At 43.3% G+C, this 27,500-nt stretch overlaps 1 protein-coding gene across 6 annotated transcripts in view; it reads right to left on the reverse strand.

Moving 5' to 3' along the window:
* Positions 1-27,500, reverse strand: part of LOC126998771 (protein tramtrack, alpha isoform-like) — a 159,567-nt gene that overhangs the window by 13,556 nt on the left and 118,511 nt on the right. For 4 of the 6 annotated variants that reach the window (XM_050860798.1, XM_050860799.1, XM_050860797.1 and 1 more), the window contains one exon: positions 21,228-27,500. This exon is cut by the window's right edge and continues 1,445 nt beyond it. Coding sequence is in view for 2 of the 6 variants with exons in the window: in XM_050860800.1 (XP_050716757.1) it covers positions 17,602-18,305 (704 nt within the window). In the remaining 4 variants the exon portion in view is untranslated. Of the gene's footprint in view, positions 133-15,372; positions 18,306-21,227 lie in introns of those variants that run through there. The other 2 variants (XM_050860801.1, XM_050860800.1) reach the window with 2 other exon arrangements.

A 27,500-nucleotide genomic window follows, 5' to 3' on the forward strand; every position in this document is an offset into this window, starting at 1 on the left:
CAGGCGTGAGGGCGGGCGTGGTGGTGGGCGTGCCGGGCGTTGGGGTGGGCGTGGGTCTCTCCTGTTTGATGGGCGTGGACCCCCGTACCACCCCGCCCTCCGGTGTCCAGATGTCCGGCACACAACACACCTCTGCGGAAAGACGGGGAGAGTTAGCTGGGCAGGTGTGGGCAGGGAAGGACTGTTGGGCGTGTGAGGAATGGCCTGTGTGAAGGGTCTCTGTTGAAGGATAGTTGTTGTCACTGCATGAAGGGCGCACAAGGGAAGTATAGGTGTTTGTTATGTGTGTAAATTAACATCAATGCTTAGTGTACTCTGATGTAGGTGAATGAACAATAAATCGAATAGCATTATGAACATATAGGCTATGAGGCAACAGAGGTTTAGGTATAGGAAACTTAGGAATAGACTAATGATTCTTGATGTAGAGACGAGGAATGTATTATCGTATTTGCTTGAGAACTTAACCTAAACAATACGGGAACAATAGGAGAATATGTTGACTATGAAATATCTAAAGAATTGCTTGTAAACTTTTATCCTTTAGTCTAGAAAACCTTCATAGTATACCCAAGCCCAACAGCTGAACTTATATGCTTACACTTTCTTTAACCTGTGGCATAGGAAACTTAACTAATACACAGAGGAACTCTACCCCGGACAAGATAAGATACGAATTAGTCTTGGACGTGGAATGTCGTCTGTAGTTTTTGTCATGTCTTGTGATGATAATGATGGTGGTGATATGATTAATGGTGATAAGGGGACGAGGACGAGACTGATGATGACGAAGAAAAAAAAGGTATATAAGTAGGTTAGGATTTTAATGATTTTAGAAATTATTGGTAGGCTGATTACAACCACCATCACCACCAAAGCCACCCCCAACCAACGCCCTTAACCCCCAACCACAAACAACGCCACCTCTTCCCCCCTAACCGCCACCACCACCCTCAACCCCCCAACTACAAACAACGCTACCATTTCCTCCATAACAGCCACCACCACTCCACCACCACCCTCAACCATTACCAAAAGCAACGCCCGCTCTCCCCAACCCCCCCACAACCACCACCACCATCATTCTCTTTTAAACTATTGCAAACACCACCGATCTTCATTACCAGTCAATATATAGTACATTTTCCTGTAATATACCTTGAAGAATGATCAGCCCCAATAACTATACGAGCAACAACAACAATAACAATGAGCAATAACAAGGCTAGTGTTGATTGCGTAACTGATAAAACTGTGCCCATCCATTCATTTATTCATTGATCTATTCATTCATTCATTAATTCATTCATTTATTATCCATTTATTACTTCATATTTTGTTTGTCATTAGATGAGAGAGAGAGAGAGAGAGAGAGAGAGAGAGAGAGAGAGAGAGAGAGAGAGAGAGAGAGAGAGAGAGAGAGAGCATCCCATTCTGACCTTTTGCATTGCCTATAAAATTTCTTGTGAACTTCAGCTGAATTTGACTCGCCTGTGTCAGCTGTGTGTGTTTGTGTTTGTGTGTGTGTGTGTGTGTGTGTGTGTGTGTGTGTGTGTGTGTGTGTGTGTGTGTGTGTGTGTGTGTGTGTGTGTGTGTGTGTTTGTGTGTGTGTGTGTGTGTGTGTGTGTGTGTGTGTGTGTGTGTGTGTGTCAATCAGTCAGTCACTCCCTTTGTATGTGTCTGTCGTGTTTGTCAGTCTGTGTTTGTTGGTCTTTGTCTATGTGAATGTCCTCCCCCCCTTTCTCTCTCTCTCTCTCTCTCTCTCTCAATTCCCCCCAAAACTATGGATATCATTTTTATTTTGTTTCTTTGCTCAAAGGTCCATTTTTCTATGCCTTCCCCTTTCGTCAACGTTGTATGTATTTATTTTTTGCATAGTGTATTTCTTTTCCTCAAGTTTTTCCATTTTATGATATCTTTTTTATATATATATATTTTGTCATTGTTTGAGTGTGCGTGTTTGGGTGCGCGCTCCTTTACATCGCTCCTGATGTTCTCCAGCTTGGTGTCCATTATGTGACAACCTCAGACTTGTGTAGCTTTGCCGTGCAAACTTTATTATTTGTTAGTGTTCCTTATTCTGCTGTCTTATGTTCTTCCCTGTTAAAGCTATTCACTTGCTTCTCTGCGTTAATGTGTCAGTTGATATCCAAAGATAGTGCATTTATTTAACATACCTTACATTTAGCCCACACACATTACTTTTTTTGTGTGTGTGGGGGGAGGTTTTTATTGCATTTGCGACTCTTGTATGTTTTTTTCATTAACTCGATGGTTTAATTAGATGATTTACCTTTGTTTTCAGATCGTGAAAAGTAGACCAGGAAGTTCTGCTAAAAATAAATGAAGAAATGAAACTGCATGGGAGACTTTAGCAGATAATGAAAAATGAGATGAAGAAACAAGTAACGAAAAGAGAGGAGAGTTTAGAAATGAAGAATGAAACGAAGTGAAAGGGAAGACATCAAACAAGAGAAAAGAAAGATGACAAACCTAATCCAACAAACAACCCCAAACCACAAGCAAACAACCCAGTACAGCATCACACACCAATAAAGGACTCCTGACCCAACAGTGTGTCCTACGTGTCCTGAATCATCGTTGGGGGTAGCACAGTGTGGGGCGTCTCGTGGGGACCTGCCGCAAGTAGGACGTCCAGGCATATCGTAGGGCAAGGCTTGGTAGGGGATCCTTAACAGAGTGAAGGATACCAGTGAAGGATTCTTTGATAGGAAGGCCCACTTAAGCCGAGGCTCTTACGGTGTCTGGATGGTCTGAACCCCCACTTGTCCTTGACGCGGCGCCCTGTCTCTGTGCTCCCCTCCGTGTCTTAGGAAGGCTGCGTGCTACTGCTGTTACTACCTCTCACTTCTGCTTCTACTTGCACTACCACCACCACCACTGCCACTGCTCTAGTTACCGTGTGAGAGGCATTGTTACGATCACTTCCTCCTGATACTACTAATAAGCGTGGCAGTTTCTCTACGTCCACTGCTACTATTCAACTACTACAACTACTTCATAAAATACCATGACCGCTACCTCTTTCATCATCCTGCTACTAGAAAGCGCTGAAACTCCCTACCACTACTGCTGCTTCTGTTACGTCAGTGTAGTTTGTGAATGGCCCTGCAAGACCCTCCTACTGCAATGCCTGCTCATCAGAACCTGCTAAATATCTGCTCCTCCTACGGCAATTATTACAAGCACCAAGAACCCAACGTGCTAGAATAACCTGCTCATCACAGCCAAGCTACTATTCAACTGCTTCTGCAATTACTAGTAGCACCAAGATCCTGCCCTACTTCTGAAACTACCTGCTTATCCTTACCTGCTTACCTGCTGCATGGCTACTACTACTACTACTACTACTACCGCTACTGCTATTATCTCCAACCCCTGTCTCCTGGTCTACTGCTTCAACGCGTCTGCCTGGCTCTAGACCGCACAATCACAATGCTTCCCTTCGCAGTCCTCACCTGCATGCCCGGCCACTCACGGTAAGGTAGGTGTTGCCTGATTCTCTTATTATTATGTTTGATTGTCATGCTTCCTTTTTGAGTTGTTGATGGTTGTGCTTAATTTTTTGTATTATTGTGGTGTTTCTGATCGTTATTATTATTATTATTATTATTATTATTATTATTATTATTATATTGATTATATTGATTATTTTTCTCTTTTTCAGTAACTTTATCTAGCACGCCGCCCTGAATCAAAAGGTACTACTACTAAAAATGATGAAAACAGTGATGATAATAATAGTAATAATAATAATAATAATAATAATAATAATAATAATAATAATAATAATAATAATAAGACAAGTAACTGATAACAATGACACTACAAGAAGAAATTCCGGTGTGTGTTAACCTGCGGGCGTGTCTTTCCTCCATCCCATCGCTGCGAGTGTGTGGGGGGCGGCGGGGGGGCGGTGGGGGGCAGCGGCGGCACACTTTCATTTTACTGTTATGGCCCTTAACACCTCTTCCCCCCAGGCTGTGACCGCCGCGGCCACTTACTCCCCTTTCAGGCCGGGAGGTTCTCCAGCACGGACTACGATTCTGTTGCTGGTCGGAGGTTCGAGCCTCGGCCTTTGCATTACTTAGAGGGAAACATTGGTCTTTCGCTGTAGGGTTTTGCTACAAAGACGGTTATAGGCCATGCTGTAGGTGCTTCGTGATCCTCTGCAATAAGCTTTAAGGAGTCTCTTGCAGCAGGTTGTTATGATTATGGGAGAGCTGAGGAGGGCGCGGCGACTCCTCCGCCAGACAAGGAGCGGCCCTATTACGAGAGCTGAAAAGGATATTATTACAGTAGAGCGATGCAAGCCTGTTATGGGAAGTCCTGTGATCCTCGTACAGGCAGACTGGCTAACAAGGAGTGTGGGCGATAGATTTGTAGACAGGAACACACACACACACACACACACGCACACACGCACACGCAGACACAGAACAATGCAACTCGTTTATATATATTTTCATTTATCTTGAGGTGTGTTGCTGAGATATTTTGCTGACATTATAAATTGCCAATAACATCAGTTTAAAGACACACATGATTTTAAGGGCATGGAAACACAATACGCCTATACTGGAAGATTTTATTTCTTTATAGGAGAAGAGATTAGGAATTGTTCTAAGACTATTACAAAAATGGATTGGAGAACTTGAAATTAACAACAGATGGTGCAATATGGGACGTGTTTGGCGTCATTAGCTCATTATTTTTTTTAATGTGTGTTTAGAGGTTGATAAGGATAATAAAGAGAACATATGTGGTAGGATAATGATAGTCATGATGATGATGATGATGACGATGTGGAGGAGGAGGAGGAGGAGGGAGGGTTAAAGATTCTTCGTTGGAGTCTTAGTAGGAATCGAAGTCGTAGTTCTCGTCGTTGTCATTGGAGGAGGAGGAGGAGGAGGAGGAGGAGGCGGCTTAACGTACCTATGCTATAGATACTGAAAAAAAAAAGAAGAGTAAGAAGAGGGATTGTTCGTTTATCATTCAGTCGATCAAGTCTTCCATTTTCTTCCTCAGGGGAATATCCATGACAAAAGGGTATCTCGCTTATCTCCTTTCCTCCCTTCCTCCCTTCTCTCCTCCACTCCTCCCTCCCCCCTACTCTCCTTTCCCTTCCCTTCTTTCAATCTCTCCGTCCCCTCCCCTCTCCCTCCCTCCACTTGCATCTCTTTCTCTCCTCTCCTCTCCCTTCTCTCCTCTCCTCTCCCTCCTCTCCCCTCTTTGCCTCCCTCCCGTTCTTACCTTATCTCCGTTCCCTTCCCTCTCCCTTCCTCCTTCCCTTCCTCCTTTCTCTCTTTCCTTCTCTCTCCTTTATCAGTTCCCTCTCCTTCATCCTTTCACCTTTTGTCATCCTTATCTCATTCTCCTCCCATTCAGTCCTCCATACTCTCTCTCTCTCTCTCTCTCTCTCTCTCTCAATATCTTTCCTTTTTCATTTCTTTTGTCCTCATTTTCCTTACTGTTTTATTATTCCCTTTTTTATTCGTTTATACTTTCTTTTTTGTCTGTCTGTGATCAACCTCTCTCCTTGTTCTTTTATTTTATTTTCTGTTATGGTGCTTTTCTTCAGTTTTCTCGTTTTCCGTCTCTCTCTCTCTCTCTCTCTCTCTCTCTCTCTCTCTCTCTCTCTCTCTCTCTCTCTCTCTCACTCTCTCTCTCTCTCTCTCTCTCTCTCTCTCTCTCTCTCTCTCTCTCTCTCTCTCTCTCTCTCTCTCTCTCTCTCTCTCTCTCTCTCTCTCGTGAAATATGAATGAGAAACACTCCATTCTAACCCATTAAATATTGACGCCAGATACGCATTGTAGATTACATACATTAGTTGCATTGTTTTCGTAGGAGCAGGATGAGGAGCAGGAGCAGGATAAAATAACATAACCCACTGACTTGCACTTCACATTCTTACCTTTCATCATGCAAATCATCTAATTAGTTCTTAATAAATTTCGTTTGTACTTATCCTTGGAGTCCTTCCTCACCTGCTTTGGCCTACTTTCACAAGCCGTCCAACAAGTCTATCTAGTCTTGTCTAATGTAGAGAGAAGGTATAAACGAGGTCAAGGGCAACAGGTGATGTCTAATGTCACAGGTGAAGGTCATGGGTAGTATTTGATGCGTGGCGGTACCCAATGAATGCTGTGATGACAGTGGCGGTGGTTGTGAAGAAGGGAGAGAAGATGGAAAACAAAGCCCTGAGTCTGAGTATGGTGTATGGATATGGTAATGCGGTGAGAATGAGGAGATGGGAGAGAACTGGGGAGTGGTTATAGAGTTGATGAGGGAGAGAACATTAGTGTGAGAAAGGTGGTATGAAAGGAGAGGAAATGGGAGAGTAGGGAGGCAGGAAGAGGAGCCAGCGTGTAATGCTTTTAAGAGAGTTAGGGAGAAAATCTTACACTCGTGCAATGGAAGAGAGGGTGGAAACGGATGTCCAGACAGACAGACAGGGAAGATTAGGAAGACACTGGGAGAGGTAGAGAAAAGAGGACGGAGTGAAGGAAAGACAGAACGGGGTGCATGTATAAATTGATGAGAGAGAGAGAGAGAGAGAGAGAGAGAGAGAGAGAGAGAGAGAGAGAGAGAGAGAGAGAGAGAGAGAGAGAGAGAGAGAGCGCATGGTGAAAGTTTAATGTCATGGCCAGTTTAAAAGACGAGAGTTAAAGGGACGCGACAATATTTAAAAGGACATGAGGACATTTCGAATTGAGGACAGCTAAAAGGGATGAGTACATAGAATAAAAAGTGACATGAGACCAGTTGAGCTAAAGTGACATGACGGCAATAAAACAGACATAAGGAAAGTTAAAAATAAGCGTTAGGGACATCGTCATTTTCAGCTTTATTAGTCCGCTATATGTCAAAGGCCTTTCCTAACGTGTCCCACCTCTCTGATGGTGTACTGCATCATTCTCCGGCAAATGTTCTAACTCCCTCTTTCTCCAACTAGTCATTTGTCTTTTTTGACTTCCGCAATTGTCACATTTACTTTGGCTTTTCAGCTGATAAAGTCTACGCATTTGACCTGCCCATGTTCATATGAAGTTTAAAATCGATATTGAAGTGACAACTTTTTGAACCGTGTGATAGACCTGGCAAGATAAATATGTCTTCAGTGAGTGTGGCAGCAAATCAATTTATTACTCTGATTACCAAAAGTGCCTCAACTCATTCCTATCATCTTTCTGGTTTCTTCCTCCTATGGACTGGCAAAACATTTACTATATTGTCCGAGATATGTGTATAGCTCTACTTTGAAGTGCTTCGTTCCTGATTATTTTATGTTGTCCTGCCAACTAATTCAACATTACCTTCATTTTCTTCATTCTGCAGCTCCTCGATTACTCATGATCACTTAGTAAGACTATATCATCGGTTAATCTATGGCTGTTAACATACTCCCCGTCTATATCATCTGCTAATCTATGGCTGTTAACATACTCCCCGTCTATCTTGATTACTATGTTCTACCACTAAATTTTAGAGATACCTCAAAAAAAATATCTGTTCTCGTGGAGTTTAATGGTTGCCATGCTGTCTCTTTTGGTATCTTCCAGCATCATCTTGCAGGGTTCATCCTCCCCCTGTCTACTTTGCTGCTAGAGTTAAAACCGAGTCAAATATTTTCTCATCATCTATTAAACTAATTAATGCTATTTAATGTTTTCTGGTGATTTTTTGACATCTTGGTGGATGATTTGGATGTGATCACTTGTTAAAAGCAGGACAATTAATGGGACAAGAGGATAGTTAAGGGACATATGGACAGTTAATGGACATATGAGCAGATAAATGAACACATGGAGAGTTAAAAGATATGAGGAGAGTTAAAGGATATGAGAATAGTGGAAAAGAACACACGAAAATAGTTAAATTGACATAAGGACAGGTAGAAAGATGACAATTATTGATCACGGGGACAGTAATAGAGAAGACAGACAGACAGACAGCAAGGAATTCAGGAAAAGGAGGAGAAATGCAGGAGCGGGGTGGGACATGATGACAGGTAAAGAAAGGACGCGGAACAGGTAAGAAAGAACGGGATAGAGAGGGGGGTCAGGAGGGGGGGGGCGTCTTAGTAATAGAACGTGTTAGGTGGCGTGATCTTGGACCGTTTGGGGCAATGAGACACTCAGGATCAATGCTCGTGTGTGTGTGTGTGTGTGTGTGTGTGTGTGTGTGTGTGTGTGTGTGTGTGTGTGTGTGTTTCTTAATTCTACAAGTTCATAAGGATCAACAAGCGTGCATCAGAAAAAGTCCCACATTGGAATAATTTATATATATAATTTGAGAAGTAACATCGAGTATGTACATTCTATGAGGTATAATAATTATGATTGAAGCGGAAATACAATACTGACTATATATTGCCTTCGTAAACAGGTAACAATACAGTTAACGATAGTATACTGATGATAACAATAACACAACAACAATACATAGTGATGAAAAATAATAATACTAATAACAATGAAAGTTAATTGATTGACATCCTTCCTGAAAACTAAAAGGGAATTAACAAAGAAGTAAAGAAATCAATGAGAAAGTGAGGTGAAAGAGACGTATTGATAATTTTCACAGGTGAGGGAAACACGAATGAGGGGAAGTTTGAAGAGGAGGAGGAAGAGGAATAGAAATAGGAGGAGGAGGAGGAGGTGGAGGTGGAAGAGTGGGTAGAAGGGGACGTGTGGAGAAGATGAGGGAGAAGATAAAAAAAGGGCAATAGGAGGAGATGGAAGAGAACAAAACAGGGAAGGAGAAGAAGGAGAATTATAAGAAAGAAAAGTGTGGAGGAGATCGATTAGTACAAGAAAGGGAGAAGAAGGAGGAGGAGGAGGAGGAGGAGGAGGAGGAGGAGGAGGAGGAGGAGGAGGAGGAGGCAGGTACCCCCCAAAACAATAAAAAATAGTAATAATAAAAAAAATAATAGTAATAATAATAACAACAGTGATGAGGGTAACAACAACACTTAAAGGGTAAGATTTATGTACTGGAGGTAAGATCACAGACGGGTACGCGGGAAGGGCAGCGGGGGGGGGGGGGGGGGTTTAGAGGGGCGACGTGGCGAGGGGATTTATTGCAGATTATTTAGTCAGATTTCTTTGTGAGCTTCCAAGAAAATGTTAAGAGGTCCACCTGAGTTATATAAAGAATCTCTGATATGTGAAAATATTAAAAATGGTGTGTGTGTGTGTGTGTGTGTGTGTGTGTGTGTGTGTGTGTGTGTGTGTGTGTGTGGTGTAGGTGTTTATATTTTTCATTCTAGGAACCTTCTTAGAAAAGTGAGTGAAAGAGTGAACAAATCAGTAGCGTGGACCACTTCAGTTAATCAAAAATGACTTATTTAATTATTTTCTGTAGTCAAAACTAGATTGTAATAGTTTCCTCAACAGTTTTACATCAAGAAGGTTCATATCTTTGCTGTTACTTATATAAACAACGATGACTGGAGGGTCTGTTACTTACATCCAATAATACTTTGCTGATGACCTCTGATAATATTTTGATAACTTTGTAATGACCTATGACTCAAGCCCCGCCTCGCCCGTCACCCCCTCGTCGGGTATAAACACCTTGTAAGGGACTCAGACAGGGGATTGGATTCTACACTCTGGGATTGAAAAGGGTTGTAATATTGAAAACAAGTGAAAGTATGCACGTGTATGTGTGGTAATGTGAGCGTGTGTACGTCTCCACACACCACATACACATAGACACACACACATACACACACACGTGCACACACTTCGTTATGTACACACACTATAGATCTGTACACAGCTCATAGTATCGCGGCAGTGAGCGAGGAAGGAGACGTGGGTGTGCTCAGGAGTCTTCGTTAAACCCTTCAGTACGTCGATAGAGTCATGGAGTGATGGATAAACTAACGCTTTTCATGATAATTACCTTTTGCTCGATATAGTTTTGATAATGATATAAAGCTTGTATGATTATCTCTCAACATCAATTATTATTATAACGTAACATTTTAATCAACTCGTTTCTTCTTCACTAAACTACAGAACAACTTAACAAATACAACAAACTTTCCTTCGTTTTAACTAACATTCAACCTGGCAGCGCTGTTTGGGTGGAGGAGCGATATGATTATAATAACAATAATCCTACTAGTATATTTCAACTCATTCCGTTTGTGCAGGTGTGTGTGTGTGTGTGTGTGTGTGTGTGTGTGTGTGTGTTTGAGTGTCTGAGAGAGAGAGGAAAAACAAAAGGGTTGGTATAAGGAGAAAATGTTGAAAGGTCGGAAAAGAAAAGGAATCTGAATGGAAGGATGAACCGAGGGAGGGAGAGAGGGATTACAGGATGCAGCATTGGATCAAGAGAAGTGGAGTGGATGGAAGGAGTGTTAACAGGAGAATATACCAGTGACTGAAACAGAGAAAGGGAAGGAGAGAGGATGGGTTGAGTATTGGAGGAAAAAGAAGAAAAAAAATGGAAGAAGGAAATGGAGTGGAGGGGGTATGAGTAGAACACTGGCGATAAAGTAATGAAAAGTGCAATAAGGAAAAGTTGGAGAGAGAGAAGGAGTGGGAGAGGAGAGGGTTAGAGTGTTTTGTTTACGTTAGCTTGTTAAAACTAACTATACACACCCTTTCCATGTTTGTTGTTCATACACTTTGTTCATGGCTGGCTGAGTGACTGGCTGACTGAATGACTGGCTGACTTAGTAATTTTGTGACTCTAAAGACTTCCATTATCACCATCATCATCACGAATATCATCATCATCATCATCACCATCGTCATTTTCATTACCGTTATCATCATCATTGTCAGCCTCATTATCATACGTTTTTTCTTGTCATTTCTTTACTCTTTTTACTTTAGTTTTCGTTGTATTGGAACATATAAGGACATAAGGAGGAGGAGGACTGTGTGGAGGAATACGAGGAGGATAGGAAGTAGGATTTGGTATATGTCTACTAAGAGTGATTAGGATTATGAGGATGAGGAGTTTGATTCCCGTTTTCTTTCCTTATAATCAACTGTGACGGGGGAAACTTTTAGCGTGTTCTTCAACGTTTATTTCTCCTTTGTCTTTGTGTAGTCGGGTCCCAGGAAGTTTCTGACCTAGTTTTAACCTCCCTCTTTTTTCTTGCATTTTACTCTTTTTTTTATAACTACTGGTAAACTAGTGTAAAAGGCCTTGTGTTATTTGTGTGTTTATGTTCTGTATGTCTAGTCTATGGATGTCTTTCTCTCCCTTCCTTCATTCCTACGTTTTTTCTTGTATGTAGAATGGTATGTCTGTCGTTCTCTCTTCCTCTTCGTGTAAATGTATCTATCTGTATGTCTTTGTCTTTCCCATCACTATATCTTTGACTTGTATCCTTTATATTTGAGTTTCATGTAGTTCTCTCTATTATTAATTTTCCTTAACCTACTCGCTCCCTCCTGCTTTCCCTTCTTCGTTCGTTCCTTCCTTCCTTCTGCCGCGGCCCCTCAATCACTCTTAGGAAAGTGTGCGTGAGGCAGGTCGGTCCTCCTCCTCCTCCTCCTCCTCCTTCTCTTTCCATGGACGTTTTAACACCATTATAGCCACAACCACCACCACTATTACCGCCACCACCATCATCACCACCATCACTTCCGCCATCGGTCAACATCGTTTTCCACATCACGGCAACCTGTCACTACCATTCATGCGGGTTTAACATCGAACATCACCATCAACAACAAATTGAATATACTACTGATAAAGGTAATACTTTCATAAACACCTATTAAGTCTTAGTCCTATGTATATGGCACTCTCCTGATATATTTCGAGTAGTAGTAGTAGTAGTAATAATAATAATAATAATAAATTTAATAAATTCTAATTCATGGTAGCAGATACATCACATGCGAGCCACATAATAGGAGAGTGGCCAACTTGATCACAGGCGGCATGTTGTTAGGTAAGTTAGGGGCATACTTTATAGCTGCGCGTTGCCTTGGTGCACATCTCCGTTTTACTAGCCCTTGAGCCTGTGGTGGAAAGAATCCATTACCCCAATACACGAAAGCCAGGAACCTTCTTAGACGGGGTCAGTGTGACATCCGAGGTACCAGAGTTTACCTTTCCCAAGTTTGCCCAGGTGCCCATACATCAACCTGCCCGAAAGATAGAATGAAGACCTGGGTGACCTGCATACCGACTGCCTTGCCCGGATTCGAACCCGGGCCCGCTGATTCGTAGCTAGGCACGTTAACCACTAGACCACGGAATGAAGTTGGCGAGACTCTCCTATTCTGTGGCCCTGCATCATATTATTGGCTTATGCGACTAGCTGATTGAAATGCAAGGGACAGTTTCTTCTTCCCCTCTTTGTATCACCTCTGGCTTTCCTTTCTCATGTTCAAACTTCTCAAGGAAAATACTCACTAGGTAACACTTACATACTTACCAAAGGATGACTCACCACCACAACTTACCACCACTGCCTTCAAAACAACAAGAACAACAACCCTTCGCAACATAAGACTTTTAACAACACTCCGTCACCTCAACACACACAAGACATCGAGCGTAAAGGATCAATTCATTATATTTTTACATCCACAGAGCAACAACGGCGGTAATGATAAGAGCAATAATTATAAGAGTAAGTAATAGTAATGTTAATTATATTCGTAACTAATGGTAATAACAACAATAAGGGTCATATTTTATTTGTAGTAACGCGTAAATTTGTCTATTGTTCGTTTTTTTTTTTGATAGCCGGTATTTTTAAACACACACACACACACACACACACACACACACACACACACACACACTTTGATATGCACAGTCGTTGCCCCACCCTAAAAAAAGTTCCGTTTCCTCTTCGAATCCCACTGTGCTGGTTCGTTCCCTTTGACGCATGACACAACGAAGCAGTAGAACGTGATAGTGTTGTTATTATGCTTGTTTTTTTCTTTTTTTGTCGTTGTTTTCGATTTCGACATGGAAGACTTCGCTCCTATTGCTTTGGGTTAGATGTTTATTCATTCAATAATTAATTTATTTTTTATTGACTATTTTTTTCTTTGTTTCGTTCTTCTCATTCTCTTATTCTCTTTCTTTTTATTAATTTATTCATTTATTGCTTCAGCTGTTCCATTATTCAAACTTTATCGCTATCGTTCTTTCTTTTCATTCTCTTTTCTTTCTCTCATTTTTTTATTCTTTTATTCCTTGACCTGCTTCATTATTCCAACCACGTATTTTCGCTCTCATTCTGGACCGCAAAGTTTCATCGCGTGGACCATTCATTTTCGTGACTTTCAGAACACTTTGGGCCATGAATCAAAACTTCTCGTCTCCGCAGAGCTGGTGGCCCACGAAGCGTCACGCCGACCAGCTCACCGAACGTTACTCTCGCCGAAGACGGGTAAAGGCTTTTAGCGGAGGGGTGTCCATCCAGGATCATTCCTAAGAGGGTTAGAGGAGGTGGTGGGTAGGAGCAGGTAGAAAGGAAAAGGGTTGATGGGGGGAACGGAGGGATGATGGGTTGTTTGGTAAATGGGACTAAGGGATTAGGGTAGATAGGGGATAAGATGCTGAGAGCGGATTGGAGGGAGGAGTGGAAACGAAAGAGTGGATGTGTAGAGAAAAAAAAAGTGTTGGATTGAGGAGTGTGAGATGGGGTGTTTAGTTTATGAGGGACTGAAGGAAAGGAGAGGAAAAAGAAGTACTGGTAAGTGCGGAAAAGAGAGCAAGGGATGAAGGAAAGTGAGAATAAGGTGTTTAGAAAAGAAGAGGAGGAAGCAGGAGGGGCACAAAAAATGGAAGGGTAGTTGAGTGAATGGAAGGAAAGTAAAGATAGAGCTAATGAGTAAGGAAGAGGGTGGCAGAGAAAATGGAAGGATAATTGAGTGAAAAAGAAAACGTAGAGATTGAGGTAATAAGTAAAAATGAAAGAGAAAGGTTAGATGATAGATGTAGGACGATCAGTTGAGAAAAGAGATGGAGGGATTAGAATGGACGTGAAGTAGTGACAGTAGATAGACCCCAGGAAAGATGTCTGCTAGATGAGTGGTGAGGAAGACGAAGGAGAGGAAGTTAGTAGTCACGGTAGGTAGACCAAGAAGAGATGACTGGTTGGTGAATGAACGCTGAGGGGGAGGAAGGAGGAGAGGGAGTGAAAGGGAGGTTGCAATACTTTTAGGCAAGTTTGGGGTCTTGGTGCAAGTTCGGGTGGGGCAAACGTTGCCTCAAATTGGGTTCCCTAACTTTTTAAGGCAATTGCGAGGGTGAGCCGGAGTCTGTGAGGGTGTAGAGACGACGCTAGTTAGTGTTTTGTTTGTCGTAAGTGCACGTAATGAAAATCTCGGCCTGGGTGTATGTGTTACTTGAGTGTTTTGTTGTTAGTTAATAATTAAAACTGTCGCTAGTAAACATTATGAAAACCTCAGCCTGTCTGTCTCATTAGTATTTTTTATGTTTTGTCCACAGTAAATGATGGAAATTTTACCTTCGAAGGACCACTCGGAGGAATCTTATCAGAGCTTTATAGGATTGTTTGGTGTTGGTAAATATGATTATAAATTCAGCTTAGACGAAGAAGTCACGTGTCGTTCAAAGTTAATTTAATTTCGTCTTTACTTATTGATTAAAATTTTATGTACTTTTGGCTACTTGCAAGAATCCTTAAATATCATGATTTTATATTTTGCTCTTAGTACATGTAACGCAAATATCAGTTTAGGAGTAAAGAGAGGATGAAAGACTGAGGGTCAGGGGAGGAAGACAAGGCGACTCACTCTCACCTGAATTTTCCTTTCAGAGCGCGTCTCTTGGGTAACTCGTGCATATCATCTCGGCCGTCGGTGCTTCTGCGAATCGTCTCTTTAGATTGGTTTCCGAGAAGTATCTTAATGAGTTGTGATTATTTAACATTTTTTAACGTATCTGATACTAAAGTAAACTGATATTTTTTTTTCAGATTTAATTAACTACGAGTATCTGTGAGCAAAGATGAGATCCGTGCAGTTCCATTAGGAAAAAGCTGTAGCATGGCGCAATGTTTGGATATTAAAGAAAAAAAAACTTATCGTGGTGTTTCTTTACCAGCGCAGGATTTTGACTCTTTCAGGAGGTGGAGTATATACTTCAAACTTGCAGTGATTCTGAATTGCTCACCGTGACGTGGTTTGTGCGTGTCTGTGTGGACAAACTCCTAAGTCTCTTCGCAGTACGCTATAGCTACCTGCTCGTAGAAGATATAGCCACAACAACATACAAACAAACATTTTCTTTTTCCCTTGCCTCGCCCGAACCAGCATCAGTGTGGAACTCGAAGCGGCGGTGATGGGATGACCGCGTAACACCACCCGACACCTGCTCAACCCGTTTGATTAATCCCTGCCTCGCCCTGCTTGCTCTGTTCAACACCTGCCCCCATAGAGCTCATTAAATTGTCACTCTCAATCTCAATCAACATCCATCTTACCTGCATTTGTACGGCATATACTCTTAATTAAATACCTATTCCTTGTACATGCTCTGTCTTCGTTTTTGTCGCTATGTCCACGAGTATATATAACTTCTTGCTTGCCTTCTCAATCCCTTACCTATATATTTGTCTCTAGCTCAGACTCTTAATGAAATACCTGCCTTTGTACATGATGTGTTGCTTTCTGACTAGTATTTTCCTTCTTATTTCTGCATTCACCATTTCTCTTCATTTGCTATCTCTCTTTTAGCTATACATTTATTTTTGTACCTCACACTTTTAACTCAGTGCCTGCCTTTGTATATGATCCTTTGCTAACTGCCTCATCCATTTGACTTGCCCTGACTTTCATACCCGTCTTTGTACAAGCTCTTATGCAATTTGTGACTTGTTTTCTGTCTATCATTTTACCTCACTTGTATTTCGTCAACCGTCTCTGTATGTTACCTAAGATTTATTTTTTATCATGCTTTGTTAGTCTCGAATTTGTGCCTGTGTCTATCTTTCCCTCTCATTGTGTCTCCCTCCCAACCATTAATTAATCGATGCTTTTTTTTTGTACTTGAGGTGCTGGGAGTGAAACAGCGACATCTTTCAACTATGTCCTGTAGTCTCCCCTTTTTAACCTTCTTTATCTTCCAGTCTTTCTTTTTGCTTTCTGCCAACCCGCCTGTCTCCATCTCTCACTAATTCTTCAGTTCGCTTTTCAACTTGGCTCCGTATTATGACTTACCGGGCTCACTGACTTCCTTACTGACTAACTCACTCCCTGACTGGCATGCTGAAATGGATGATCAAGTGACTAAATAACTTTTGAGATTTTGACCCATATTCTCAAACATTTCGGAGCATACACACTCGCATTTGATCAGGCTTTCGTAGAGGTTGCTGTTGGTATTTACATGGGTAGTTTTATGAGCCTGGTGATGGTGTGACAAGGCTTCTGCACTATAGATGTGAAAAACGCTCATGAAAACCCGCCTGATCTCCGTTGTGGCCTTTGAAAACATATGTTGTGTGAACCGAAATCGTCTGAAAGGTTTCGTTTAGTCGGCGCAACATCTGTGGTCATATGCCGGGAAATTGTCTGAGAAAACGGCCTTTGTTCACACTTAACACTCTCTCTCACACACACATTCAATGACAGACTTGACTCATTCACAGACATTCACGACTCCTATTTCTTGTACAGTCACATCCACTTAGGAATCTTAGTTTTGGCTGACTCACTGAGGTTAACTGACTGACTGACTGAGTGGTTGACTATATGACTGAGTAAATGACTAGCTATTTAGGGGTTGGTTAATACGGATTCGAAACATTTACATAACGAACCTGAACCACACGAAGCAATGCGTTATTTCACTTTGGTAACGAAACAGCCTACACGTTTGAGACCTATTTTTTCACTACTTTCTTATATAATCACATGATGCAAGACGATCATCATTATAATCATCATCATCATTATCATTATTAAAGTCTTAGGCAGTTTCAGTCTCAGCACGTTTTAATTCGGTTTCCTTCGAGGTGTTGGGTTCGGAGGTTCAGAGGTTCTTTGGTTCTTAGCGGGACTATAAATGATTGGGTTTGAATCTGCGCATCTATAGTGAAGAGTTTCGTCCTTACCCTAGGAACAAAAGCTAAATTATTATCTATGATATAGACTATGTAACGTTTCTAGCTATTGAGTCAAGTATTTTGTATTAGTATTTTGTATAGTTTCGGTTTCGTTATATGTAGGTAGGCTAAACTATTACTGGCAAGGCTATGAGACCCCGCTGCTTGCTGTGTGTGTGTGTGTGTGTGTGTGTGTGTTCAGACATGTGGCCGCTTTGCACTTTACCGATGGTTTTGTGGGTTGGCACTATTTTGACTGTCTGTTTGTTTGTGTGTTTATTCAGTTATGTGACCACTTTGCACTCTGTTGATGGCTTTGTCGATTGGCACTATAATGTGTGTGTATGCGTGTGTGCATGTGTGCGTACATGTGACTGTTTTGCACTGCGTCGGTGGGCTGCTGGTGGTTGGCACTAGAGGAGAGCGTCGAGCCAGGCTTCGAGGCCCGCGGCGGCGAGGCTGTGCTGCCCCAGCAAGTCCCCGCTCCAGGCCGTGCTAGCGCGAGGCCGTCGCTATAACGAGGACGAGAAGTCGAGCTGCTCGCCGGAGTCGTGCTGGAAGAGGCCGTGCTTCTCCTTGAGATGGCTCTTGCGCTTGTCCGGCCGGGAGAACTCCTTGCCGCACACCGGGCACGGGAAGCGCTTGGGGCGGCCCTCGTGGTACAGGTAGGCGTGCCGCTGGAACGAGTACGAGGTCTTGAACGTCTTGGGGATCTGGATGCGCTCGCACTCGCTGCACTTGTACACGCCGTCCTCGAGGCGGCCGTAGCGCATGAGGTCGAGGCCGCGCACCTTGATGCCCATCTGCACGCCCGAGGCCGCCTCCTCCACGGACATCACGGCGGGCTCCGGCAGGTCAATGCTGACGCCGGACCCGCCCCCGCCCCCCATGCCCATAACGCCCCCGAGCCCCAGGCCGCCGCCCACCCCCAGGCCAGGTGGCACCCCCATCCCGGGCTGAAGTAGGGACACCCCTGGGGGGAGCACCATGGAGCTGGACGTGGGCGGCATCAGCGGGGGCGGCAGGGGGTGGAGCGGGTCTATTCCTGGGCCACACAGACCCTCGCCCACACACGCCCCTTCATGGGCCGCCAGCGGGAGGGTGTCGGCGGAGCGACCTCGGCGCGGCTCCCTGCCACACGAGGCACGGCTGTGCTCGCGGCGTGTCGGCGGTGACCTGGAGACCTCCCTGGGGTGACACGCCCTGCCGCGCCACTCTGTGTAGGAGAAGACTGGTCAAGGCGGCCCCCGGGAGGCGGCCGCCTTGGGGAAGGAAAGAGGAAACCTGCAGAAATGGTGATTAGCAACAAGGACAGCATTGGCTCCTCCTTTGTTGGAGGGAGACAGACCTAACTTTATTATAGCTAACGGTGGAGTGCCTGGAATAGAGCGGCGGTGTAGTGTTATGGGCGGTGCTGCGGGTGCTGGAAGGGAAGAAGGTGTGAGGGAGGTACGGATGGAGTGAAGGCGTTAGAGAATGTAGAGAGAAGGAAACCGATGTAGAATGTCATATCTGAAATAATGAAGTCTGCCATATTACTTTACAAAACCCCGTCCACCCCAACCCCAGACACCAGCCCCAGACGAACCCAGACCCTTCCAAGCAACACCAACCCCACCAACAGCCCCCATATAGCTCAAACCCCAACTTAAACCCCTATCAAGGAGCCCCAAGCAAACTATAACCCCAACAGGTAGACCCCAAAGAAATTATGACCTCACAAAGCATCTCAGTTCAATTCAGATTCATGCACACATCCCCATCCCATACCAGCCCCATGCAGTCAGTCTCCAACCTCCCCCAGAGCCTTACCAGAAGTTCCAACCCCACCTAAACGCATACTCTTAACCCCAACCCCAGCAATACCCCAATAACGAGTCCCAACCTAACCTATACACCAGCAAGGAGTTCCAACCTCACTCGTACCTCAAGAACCGCCCCAATCTGACCAATGCCCTTGCAAATCCCCATAATGTCTCTGGAATCGATCATTATTGAGCAAGACATAGACACTGCAGTTTAGTAGTTAGCAAAACCACTCAAATGGAGAGGTATTGAAGGCAACCCGATAATCGAGGCGAACAACAACAACAACAAAAAATGAATAACAGCATCAATGTAAAATGGATGAGGAGTGAAATAACGAGAACGTCCACCCTCAATGGGGATCTGGAAGTGCTATTAGAGGGAAGCCTAAGGATCAGGGGAGTGTTGGAGGGCTGGACGTGGCTGGAAGGGGAGAGGGAGAGGGGGAAAAAAGAGGCGGAGGATTTTAGTCGCAGGGGAAGAGAAAAGGGAGGAGGACGACAAAGGCTGTATGGAGAAGGGTAAGGGTAAGGAAAGGGAGGTATTGTTAAGGGTGGACGGGAGGGAAGAAAGGGTGGGTCTGAATAGAGATGGAGAGCGTAATGGTACGGTAATGGTAATGATTTGCGTACAATGATGAAGGATGGGAAGGCAAAAAAGGGAACGATACAGACATGATTACTAGCAAGCTTATTCTTTTAACTGATGTGTTGGTGGCATGAGTGAGTCGTTCATAAGGACACACACACACACACACACACACACACAGCAGTAGTCATATGTGTCATTAAAGGAGGAAGAGGAGGAAGTAATGACAACCAAACAGTCTTTCCTTCACTTGTGTTGTTACCTTAAATTTTTCTCGCATAGTTATGGCTAGAAAGTTTGTTTTTTTGTAAATATTTCTATAACTTTGTTCCCTTTATTTCTGCCTGAGCATTTGCACTGTATAAGTTGGAAGAAGCATATTTATGTGAGTTTGTTTGAATGTGAGTGTATGGATTTTGTGTGTTTTGTGTATGTTTGGTCAGAAGATTCGTGCTCTGTAGACAGGAACTTGAAAATTTGGGCTGTTCATATTGTATTTATCTTTTTTAATTAACAAGATATTTTAGTTATTTCTGTCCAATAGTAATTTATAAGTTTTGAAAAGCCTGAAGTCAGTTTCACGGTGATTCCAGTTAACGTCGACTGCCAGGGTACTTTTGAGCCCTGAACGAGCCACTGGCTGCACCGGACGATCAATAAGGTGCGCTCGCAGTACCTCCATGAGCCCGGCGCCTTGCTGGCTGGCGTGCCGCACGGATTGGGTAGAGCAAGGGCGTGAAGCGAGTCAAAGAGGAAGTGGGGTGAACTCAGTTATGTGACTTTGAAGGGACCAAATAAAAGAGACGGGAAGGGCCACGGTCGGGGTTTTCAGGGCGTGATTAAACCTGAGGAAACTATGCACAAGGAACCCAGTAATACCGAGAGAGGAAAGAAAGGAATCACCGCAGTAGTTTCAAAGTAGCAACCGTCTTTTATGCTAACGCCCACAGGCACAAGCAAAATTAGGGAACCCAGCAGCGGCTCTTATGAAGGAAGAAATTTTCAACTCGCTGAGAATTGGCTAATCAAAGATGTACGAAATAGCGCGGTAGCAGCTCCTCCTTTTCCAACATTGGGGTAATTAAGGAATACAAAGAGGCTGCATTTTGTTGCGGTCGCCCAATTGAATATTTTTGAGTATGTGGTTATAAAAGTAATACTCTAAACTGAGGCAAGATAAGACCGCTGCAGACATAAATTAGATGCAAATATTGGGAACGCTCGGTCATCGTTGGCCTGGCGAGCAAGCGCCGCCGCATTCGCTACAAAGAGCCATCATTTCATCACGGGAATGCCCCCACTGTCGCTAGTTGAGCCTTATGCCTGTGCCTGGGAATAGGAACGTATCGATTAGTTCATCAAGTCAAAGAGCAAGGAGCTTACTTCTCATGTTTAGACGCACAGCTGCAATTACCTGTTTTTATGTCCATGCCGAATATTTGGTCACAGAACACACATGCACACATGCAGACTGATGTAGAGTTGGCGACACATTAAGAGAAAATGCACACAGCAAATAATGAAAGTAAATTAGTTATATATAGAAGTCATGCAGGACAAAAAAAAAGTTATGGTGTGTCTCATGTCTGTATTGTGGCGATGGGATGGTGAGCAGTGTAACAGTGAGGATTAGTTTATGTGCGGTGAACGAGACATACACGCTCGTCACTATCACCCGCGAGTAAGGTGGACAAGGACACACAACCCGCGGCGAGGGAGGAAGGGACTCAAGGGAAACACAAGCTTTTATTCCGTCAACTTTATTATTTTCCCGCTCGACCTATGGATAACAAAGAGAATGGAGGACCTGCTTGTCTAGAGAGTGTGCCGGGGAGAGGCTTGTACTATTCGGCTGTACCGGGGAGAGGGAGACGGAAACTCTTATAGAAAACGGGATGAAGGGCGTGTGTTGGGACAGGGGTGAAGGGAGAGAGGGGGAGAGGGGGAGGACACGCTAAAAGGAAGAGAATAACATGGGTGGTTATCACACATTCATCGACATTGTGTATCTCTAACAGCACGTGGCGAACTTATCCTTAGACTTGATATAAAAATGCCTAAAAATTGTCTTCTTTTCTCTTTTTCTTCACATCGAACCGTTACCGTTTTGTATATAAAGTTCCGTTAAATATTTATCAAGCTTGTTTGTGTTTTTTTTTCATATAAAATTATAAAAAGTCCTGAAAAAGGTTTGTATACAAGAGATATATCTATATACGCTTTTGTTTGTGTGTGTACATACGCTTGAGGGTTGGTTACAAGTGCTGGGGCTTACAAAAATATATGAATGAAGGGAGAGATAACCAGCCAGGAAGTCAATAGGAAGTTGTTGTTGTTTCTTATACATAGAGTACAAAGGAGTGTCTCAAAGGGGGGTCGCGGGTCACCTCCAGCAACAGAGGAAGGTCACCACTAAGGGAAGACTACAATGTGACACAATTAAAAAAAAGGTTTGCCTACTACAACACCATATTCAAAAGTGATTCATCCAGCAAGCTTCTTCCTCCCTACGGCAGCAGCCATTACACGCTACGTTCCTGTCTGACTGTCACGCCTGCTCACAGCTACTTCTCGTTTTTTCTCTTTTCTTGCTTTTTGCCCTTTTTTTTGTGTGGGGTTTTTTCTTTCTTTGTCGGAGTGAGCGTTGGACCCTTGGTTAGGAAAGCCGGACTATTGTTCAGATGCAAACATCAACTCGAATCTTTCCTTTTGATTTCAGTGTTTCTTTCTCGTGCTCCAAATCATTCAGTTTTTATATTCAACTACAAAGGCGGAATGACGACTTTGCAACATTATTTTTTCTTGACCACATCTTTTCGACTTTTTTCTTTCCTTTTCGTCACTCGCTAACGAACAATCATTACAGGTGTGCCCTTACCTTTTTTTTTCCTCTTTTTCACTTTTCTTTTATTGGGTCACTCACTCACTCACTCACTCAAGTCTGTCGCTGGCAAGGCTCAAGCTCGCCCCGCCGTGGCCAGGCCGAGGCAGCAAGGCCAGACTAAGGCCACTCCTGCTTCTTGCTTCTTCCCTCCGCCAGCAGGTTTGGGTGTGTTGGGGGGGGAGGGTTTGGGGGTCAGAGTTCACAGGGACGCGTCGGTCATCGCTACTTACTCTCTCTACGGTTGTTTGGGTGGAGGTTCACAGAGTTCATTGGGAGGCGTGAAAACTCTTCTTCATTATAAATATTCATTGTTGTGTTCCCCTGAGGGTTGTGGGTTGGTTCCTTGTCACTCCATGATTATCTAGGTTGCAAACTTTTTATATATTATATTTTTTAAATATTTTATAAGAAAACGTCAAACACAACTCACTTTTCATATTTTATACAGACCAAAATATATATATTCATTTATATATGTATATGTATATATAAAAAAAGACATAACATGAGAAATATATTAATAACTCTCTACTCTCTACGCCTATCGCTACATCACACACGAAAGAAAACCGAAGTCAACGGTGAGAGAAAATGCACTATCCAGACAAATGCACGGGAGACTGCCGAGGACTGACGAACAGATATGTAGCTTTGTACTAAACCAACAAACAAAGAAACAGTCCACGTTATATTAAACCCCTTTCTACGTACATACAAACGTCGGCAAAAAAACAGGGACAGTGGGAGAAGGGAAGTAATAATAATTATCATAATATTCTACAACCCGGGAATTATTAATATATTATAAACTGCCTTACCCATCTATCTCAAAACGTGACATGTACACAAAAAATAATACATTAAAAGTACGTTGGTAAACCAAAAAGCGCGTTGCGAGGAGGACGTGGGGAGGGGAGGGAAGGGAAGGGGAGAGGGGAACACGGGAGGGGAGGGAGATTAAGGGGAGAGGAGGGGAGGGGAGGGTAAGTGGGGTGAGGGGAGCGTTTTACTCTTTTTCACACACATAAAAGCCAAAAAAAGTTTCCCTGACGTAATTAAAGTGAGGGAAAGAAAGGAAAGAAAAAATGATGCCTGGTAAATTAAGTTGTTGCGAATAAAAAATAGCATAATAGTAACATAGGAATAAACAATGAATTAAGAGAGGAATATGAACGAATGAAATGATTATATCCGTATGCAAAGTTGATGTTCTTTTTTATATTTCATTTGCCTGAGTTTTTATTTATTTCTTTACACTCCGGCTTTAGACATTTCACAATTTGTTCTTTGTATGGATCGGTAATTAATATTTGAACTATAGATAATCATATTTAACGTAGAAAGAATACTCCTATTGGCATATTATAATTTTTCTAGGTAGTTTTCTTGGGCGATCCTTAATTAAAAAGAAGGAAAACAAGGGGCGAGTTACTTTGAAGTGGAAGCCTCAAGTATTGTTGCTCTGATCATTTCCGGGTCAAAGTTGCAAAAGGAAATTAAGAACAAGTTGCGGATGATGGATTCTTTGCCTTGTGAATTATCTCGTGAGGATGACAGGCTGAGGAGCGACGTGTGGCATGATTATTTGATTTGTCTACTTTGTTTTGAGCGCGTGGTTGAAATCACGTTGGAGTTGGAGGAGGAGGAGGAGGAGCAAGAGAGATGAGTTTTGTGAGGAGGTAATACTCATAAGAACAAAGAAGAGTAGAGGAGAGAGGAATGAGAAAATGATTACAAAACGAAAAAGAAGAATGATATAAGCTTAGGAGTGAAAAACAAAGTCGATTGGATAAAAAAAGGAATTGAAGGAAGAGGAGGGCGAGGAAAAGGGGATGGAGAAATTGACGCAGGGAGGACAGGGAGTGGAGCGGAGGGGAGGGGAATGAAGAAGGGAGGGAGGGAAGGGGAGGGGAGGGTTGTGAGGGTGAGGGAGGGTCAGGGCTGGCCTGGGGGAGGGGAGGGGGGGATTCAGAGGGGGCAAAAGAGAGAGACTGTGTCTACCATGAACACTGATTCTCGACGCACACAGCACACGTGAATCTCGGCCGCGTGACACTCGAGCGGACACACACACACACACACACACACACACACACACAGACACGCACACGAAAAATTGGCAACCTTGTGTCATAACTGGTACCCGGAGTCTTAATTCAACCGTCAATAAATAATGATATAATAGTAATAATGATAGTGATGATAACTGATTGATGTCGTATCTTAGTAACACAAATAGTAAAACAGCCTACGTGATTATTTTGGGCCGCAGCGCAAAAAAAAAAAATATGGATAAACAGGTATTATGAATGTGATGGGAATTCTTGTAACTATTTCTGGGGCAAGTATTCGTTTCATGGAGACTGTTGCTGCTCTGGTTATTGAGGAAGACCATTTTGAACGTCTGGTTATTCTTGTTGGTTTTCTATTGGAAGGGAATACGGTGGAGTGATTGGTCGTTTTCGGCATGGAGTAGGCACACAGTATCACAATAGACCAATGAGCAATGATGAAATTTGTGGTGTTTTGTAGCATCGAACTCTCCTTGGGCATTACAAAGAACTATTGGCGTCAGTAATTGGTGATGTGATAGGTTGGCATCCTATAACGTTTGGCCTCTAAGTGAGCGTGGGAAGGAGTGGGCTAAGTGGACTGATCTCACTGTTTTCGTCGGCCAACCAACTCTTCAAACAATAACTTCAATAATCAAAAGCTATCTCGTCCAGTGTCTCGTGTATTCCTTTCCTGCCTGACTTTTGGGGTGTCCGCGAAGAAGCGACTGTCGGGTGTGGGTAACCAGTGGGAGGCATAGAACGGGGAGTGGGCACGGGGACATGGGTGATGGGTGGAGAGCTGTGCGTGAGATGGGACGGGGAAGGGGAAGGGGTTGGTATGAGAATGGCAGGGGTTAGAGGAAGGGGGTAGGAACCGATAAAGTGAAGGGCACAAGAATGGTATTTGAAGAAGGACTTGGCTTGGGACGGGTTATGGCAGAGTAGGGAAAGGAAGGGAATGGGTGGGGAGAGGAAGGGTATGGGAACGGTTTACAAAAGGGTGTGTCATTCAGGCTTTGCAGGGGGATATATTGGGAGGAAAGGAACTATGGCAAGGAGAAGGTACAGAAAGGGGTGTCACGGAGCCTCCTGAAGAGTACACAGAAGGGGGAGGAGACGAGGATCTTTCATTCCACCGGGAGATGATGGGACGTGAAGGGGAGGGGAAGGGGGGCATCTCCTAGCCTCAGAAGGGACGGGGGTATGGGTTGGGTCACCGGTGTGGAGAAAGGGGTGGTGAAGGGGCACGTAGGCGGTGGGCCCTCTAGAATAAAACTCATTAACTTAGAAAATAAATAATAATAATAATAACCATATTAATTAATAATAATATCGAAGTATCTAGTATTGCATATATTACTCTGATATAAGAACTCTCTTTACAACGAAGGAGGAGGAGGAAGAGGAAAGAAATATAATCAAATAATAGAACGTAACTAAAAAAACAAAGGGAGAGAGAAATAAAAAGATCAACTAGAACCAACAAAACAAAGGTGGGCTTCGTCCCTTTTGATGAAGCGACCAGACCAGCGATATAGGAAGCTCACTCTCACGGCTTCTTGCTCTCCACACAGACACGCGACGGACAGACAGACACACAGACAGGCAGATGGTCATTCACGCGTTGACACCGGGAGAGGGTAGGGTCGAAGGGAAGAAGGAGGAGGAGGAGGAAGAGGAGGGGGAGAAGGAGGAGGCTTGGGGTAGGGAGATAAGGACGTGAGGGATGTTCGTTGATATGCCAAACATGTCTTCTTTCCTCCCTCTCCTCACTTTCCTCCCTTACCTCTCCTCTTTCCTTTCCTCCGTCACTCCTGTTACCTTGCTTCTCTCCTTTCACCTGGTTACTTTCCATTTCACTGTCCAGGCGTGTCCAGACTGTCTTTTCCTTTCTTTAATTAGTTTCTTCATCCATTTTGTGTTATATTTTCATAGTTTTTTCTTGTTTTGTATGATTTGACACCGTCGTCTTCTTCTTCTTCTTGTTCTTGTTCTTGTTCTTCTTCTTCTTCTTGGTAAACGAGTGGCAGCGAGGATGTTTCAGTGGTGGTGGGGGGGTGAGGGGGTGAGGGGAGGGGGGTTTAAAAGGGGTGAGGGAGGGGGGGAGAAGGGTTCCTAGGCCTATTACACCACTATCTCCGCTACCATTGTGTCCGGCAGCATAATAATAATAATAATAATAACAACAATAATAATAATAATGATAATTAGTCATGGTATTTACACCGGATTCCATCATAAACTTCAAGTAGTACATTAAATCATCATGAAAACAATTACATATTATTATTTACTTAATCAGTGACTAAACAACCTGTTCCGTCCTTTTCTTTCGTCACTTAAACCATATATTACTTCTATTATATTATATCATCACATACTAACGTTAAAATAAGTATAATAATTAATAAATAACATATTGACTCGACTGATAACATCATACTGTGGATATATATTATAATCTTTTCATTATTTTTTTTTTAGACTTCTCACTCGAAGTATATTTAAACTTTATTTCAGTGTTTCACTATATTATTCTTTTTTTTTCTCTTATCACTTAGCCTGTTTACTTTATTCATTCTATCTTAGCTTTGACTGCGGCACGCGACCTTGAGACCTCGACTACCATGCTAACTTTGGTCCAAACACAACACGAAGGTCCACGCTGAGAGACAGAGAGAGATAAGGGAGATAAGACAGATGGATAGATAGATAGAGTGAGTGAGGGAGTGAGTGAGTGAGGGAGGGACGGAGGGAAAGAATAGAGTGACAGAGAGAATATACTTTTCCTCTTTGTGGGTTGTCATCATAAATGCATCGTGGCATCTTACCTAATCTCACGTTAATGAATCAGATACCTTAATTAGATACCTCACATAGACACCTGTTCTCCGTACTCTTCTCGGTCGGCGCCTCTTCCTTGCTGAGATCCTGCTCTAACCTACTGGTACACACGCCTACACACACACACGCACACCTACACACACACCTACACACACGCACACACACAAGCACACATACGCACACAGCCACCAACACACAAACACGCGCAGCTACAACACACACAAAGTTAAAAGTC

Source organism: Eriocheir sinensis, chromosome 15, assembly GCF_024679095.1.
Source record: "Eriocheir sinensis breed Jianghai 21 chromosome 15, ASM2467909v1, whole genome shotgun sequence".
NCBI classification, from domain to species: domain Eukaryota; kingdom Metazoa; phylum Arthropoda; class Malacostraca; order Decapoda; family Varunidae; genus Eriocheir; species Eriocheir sinensis.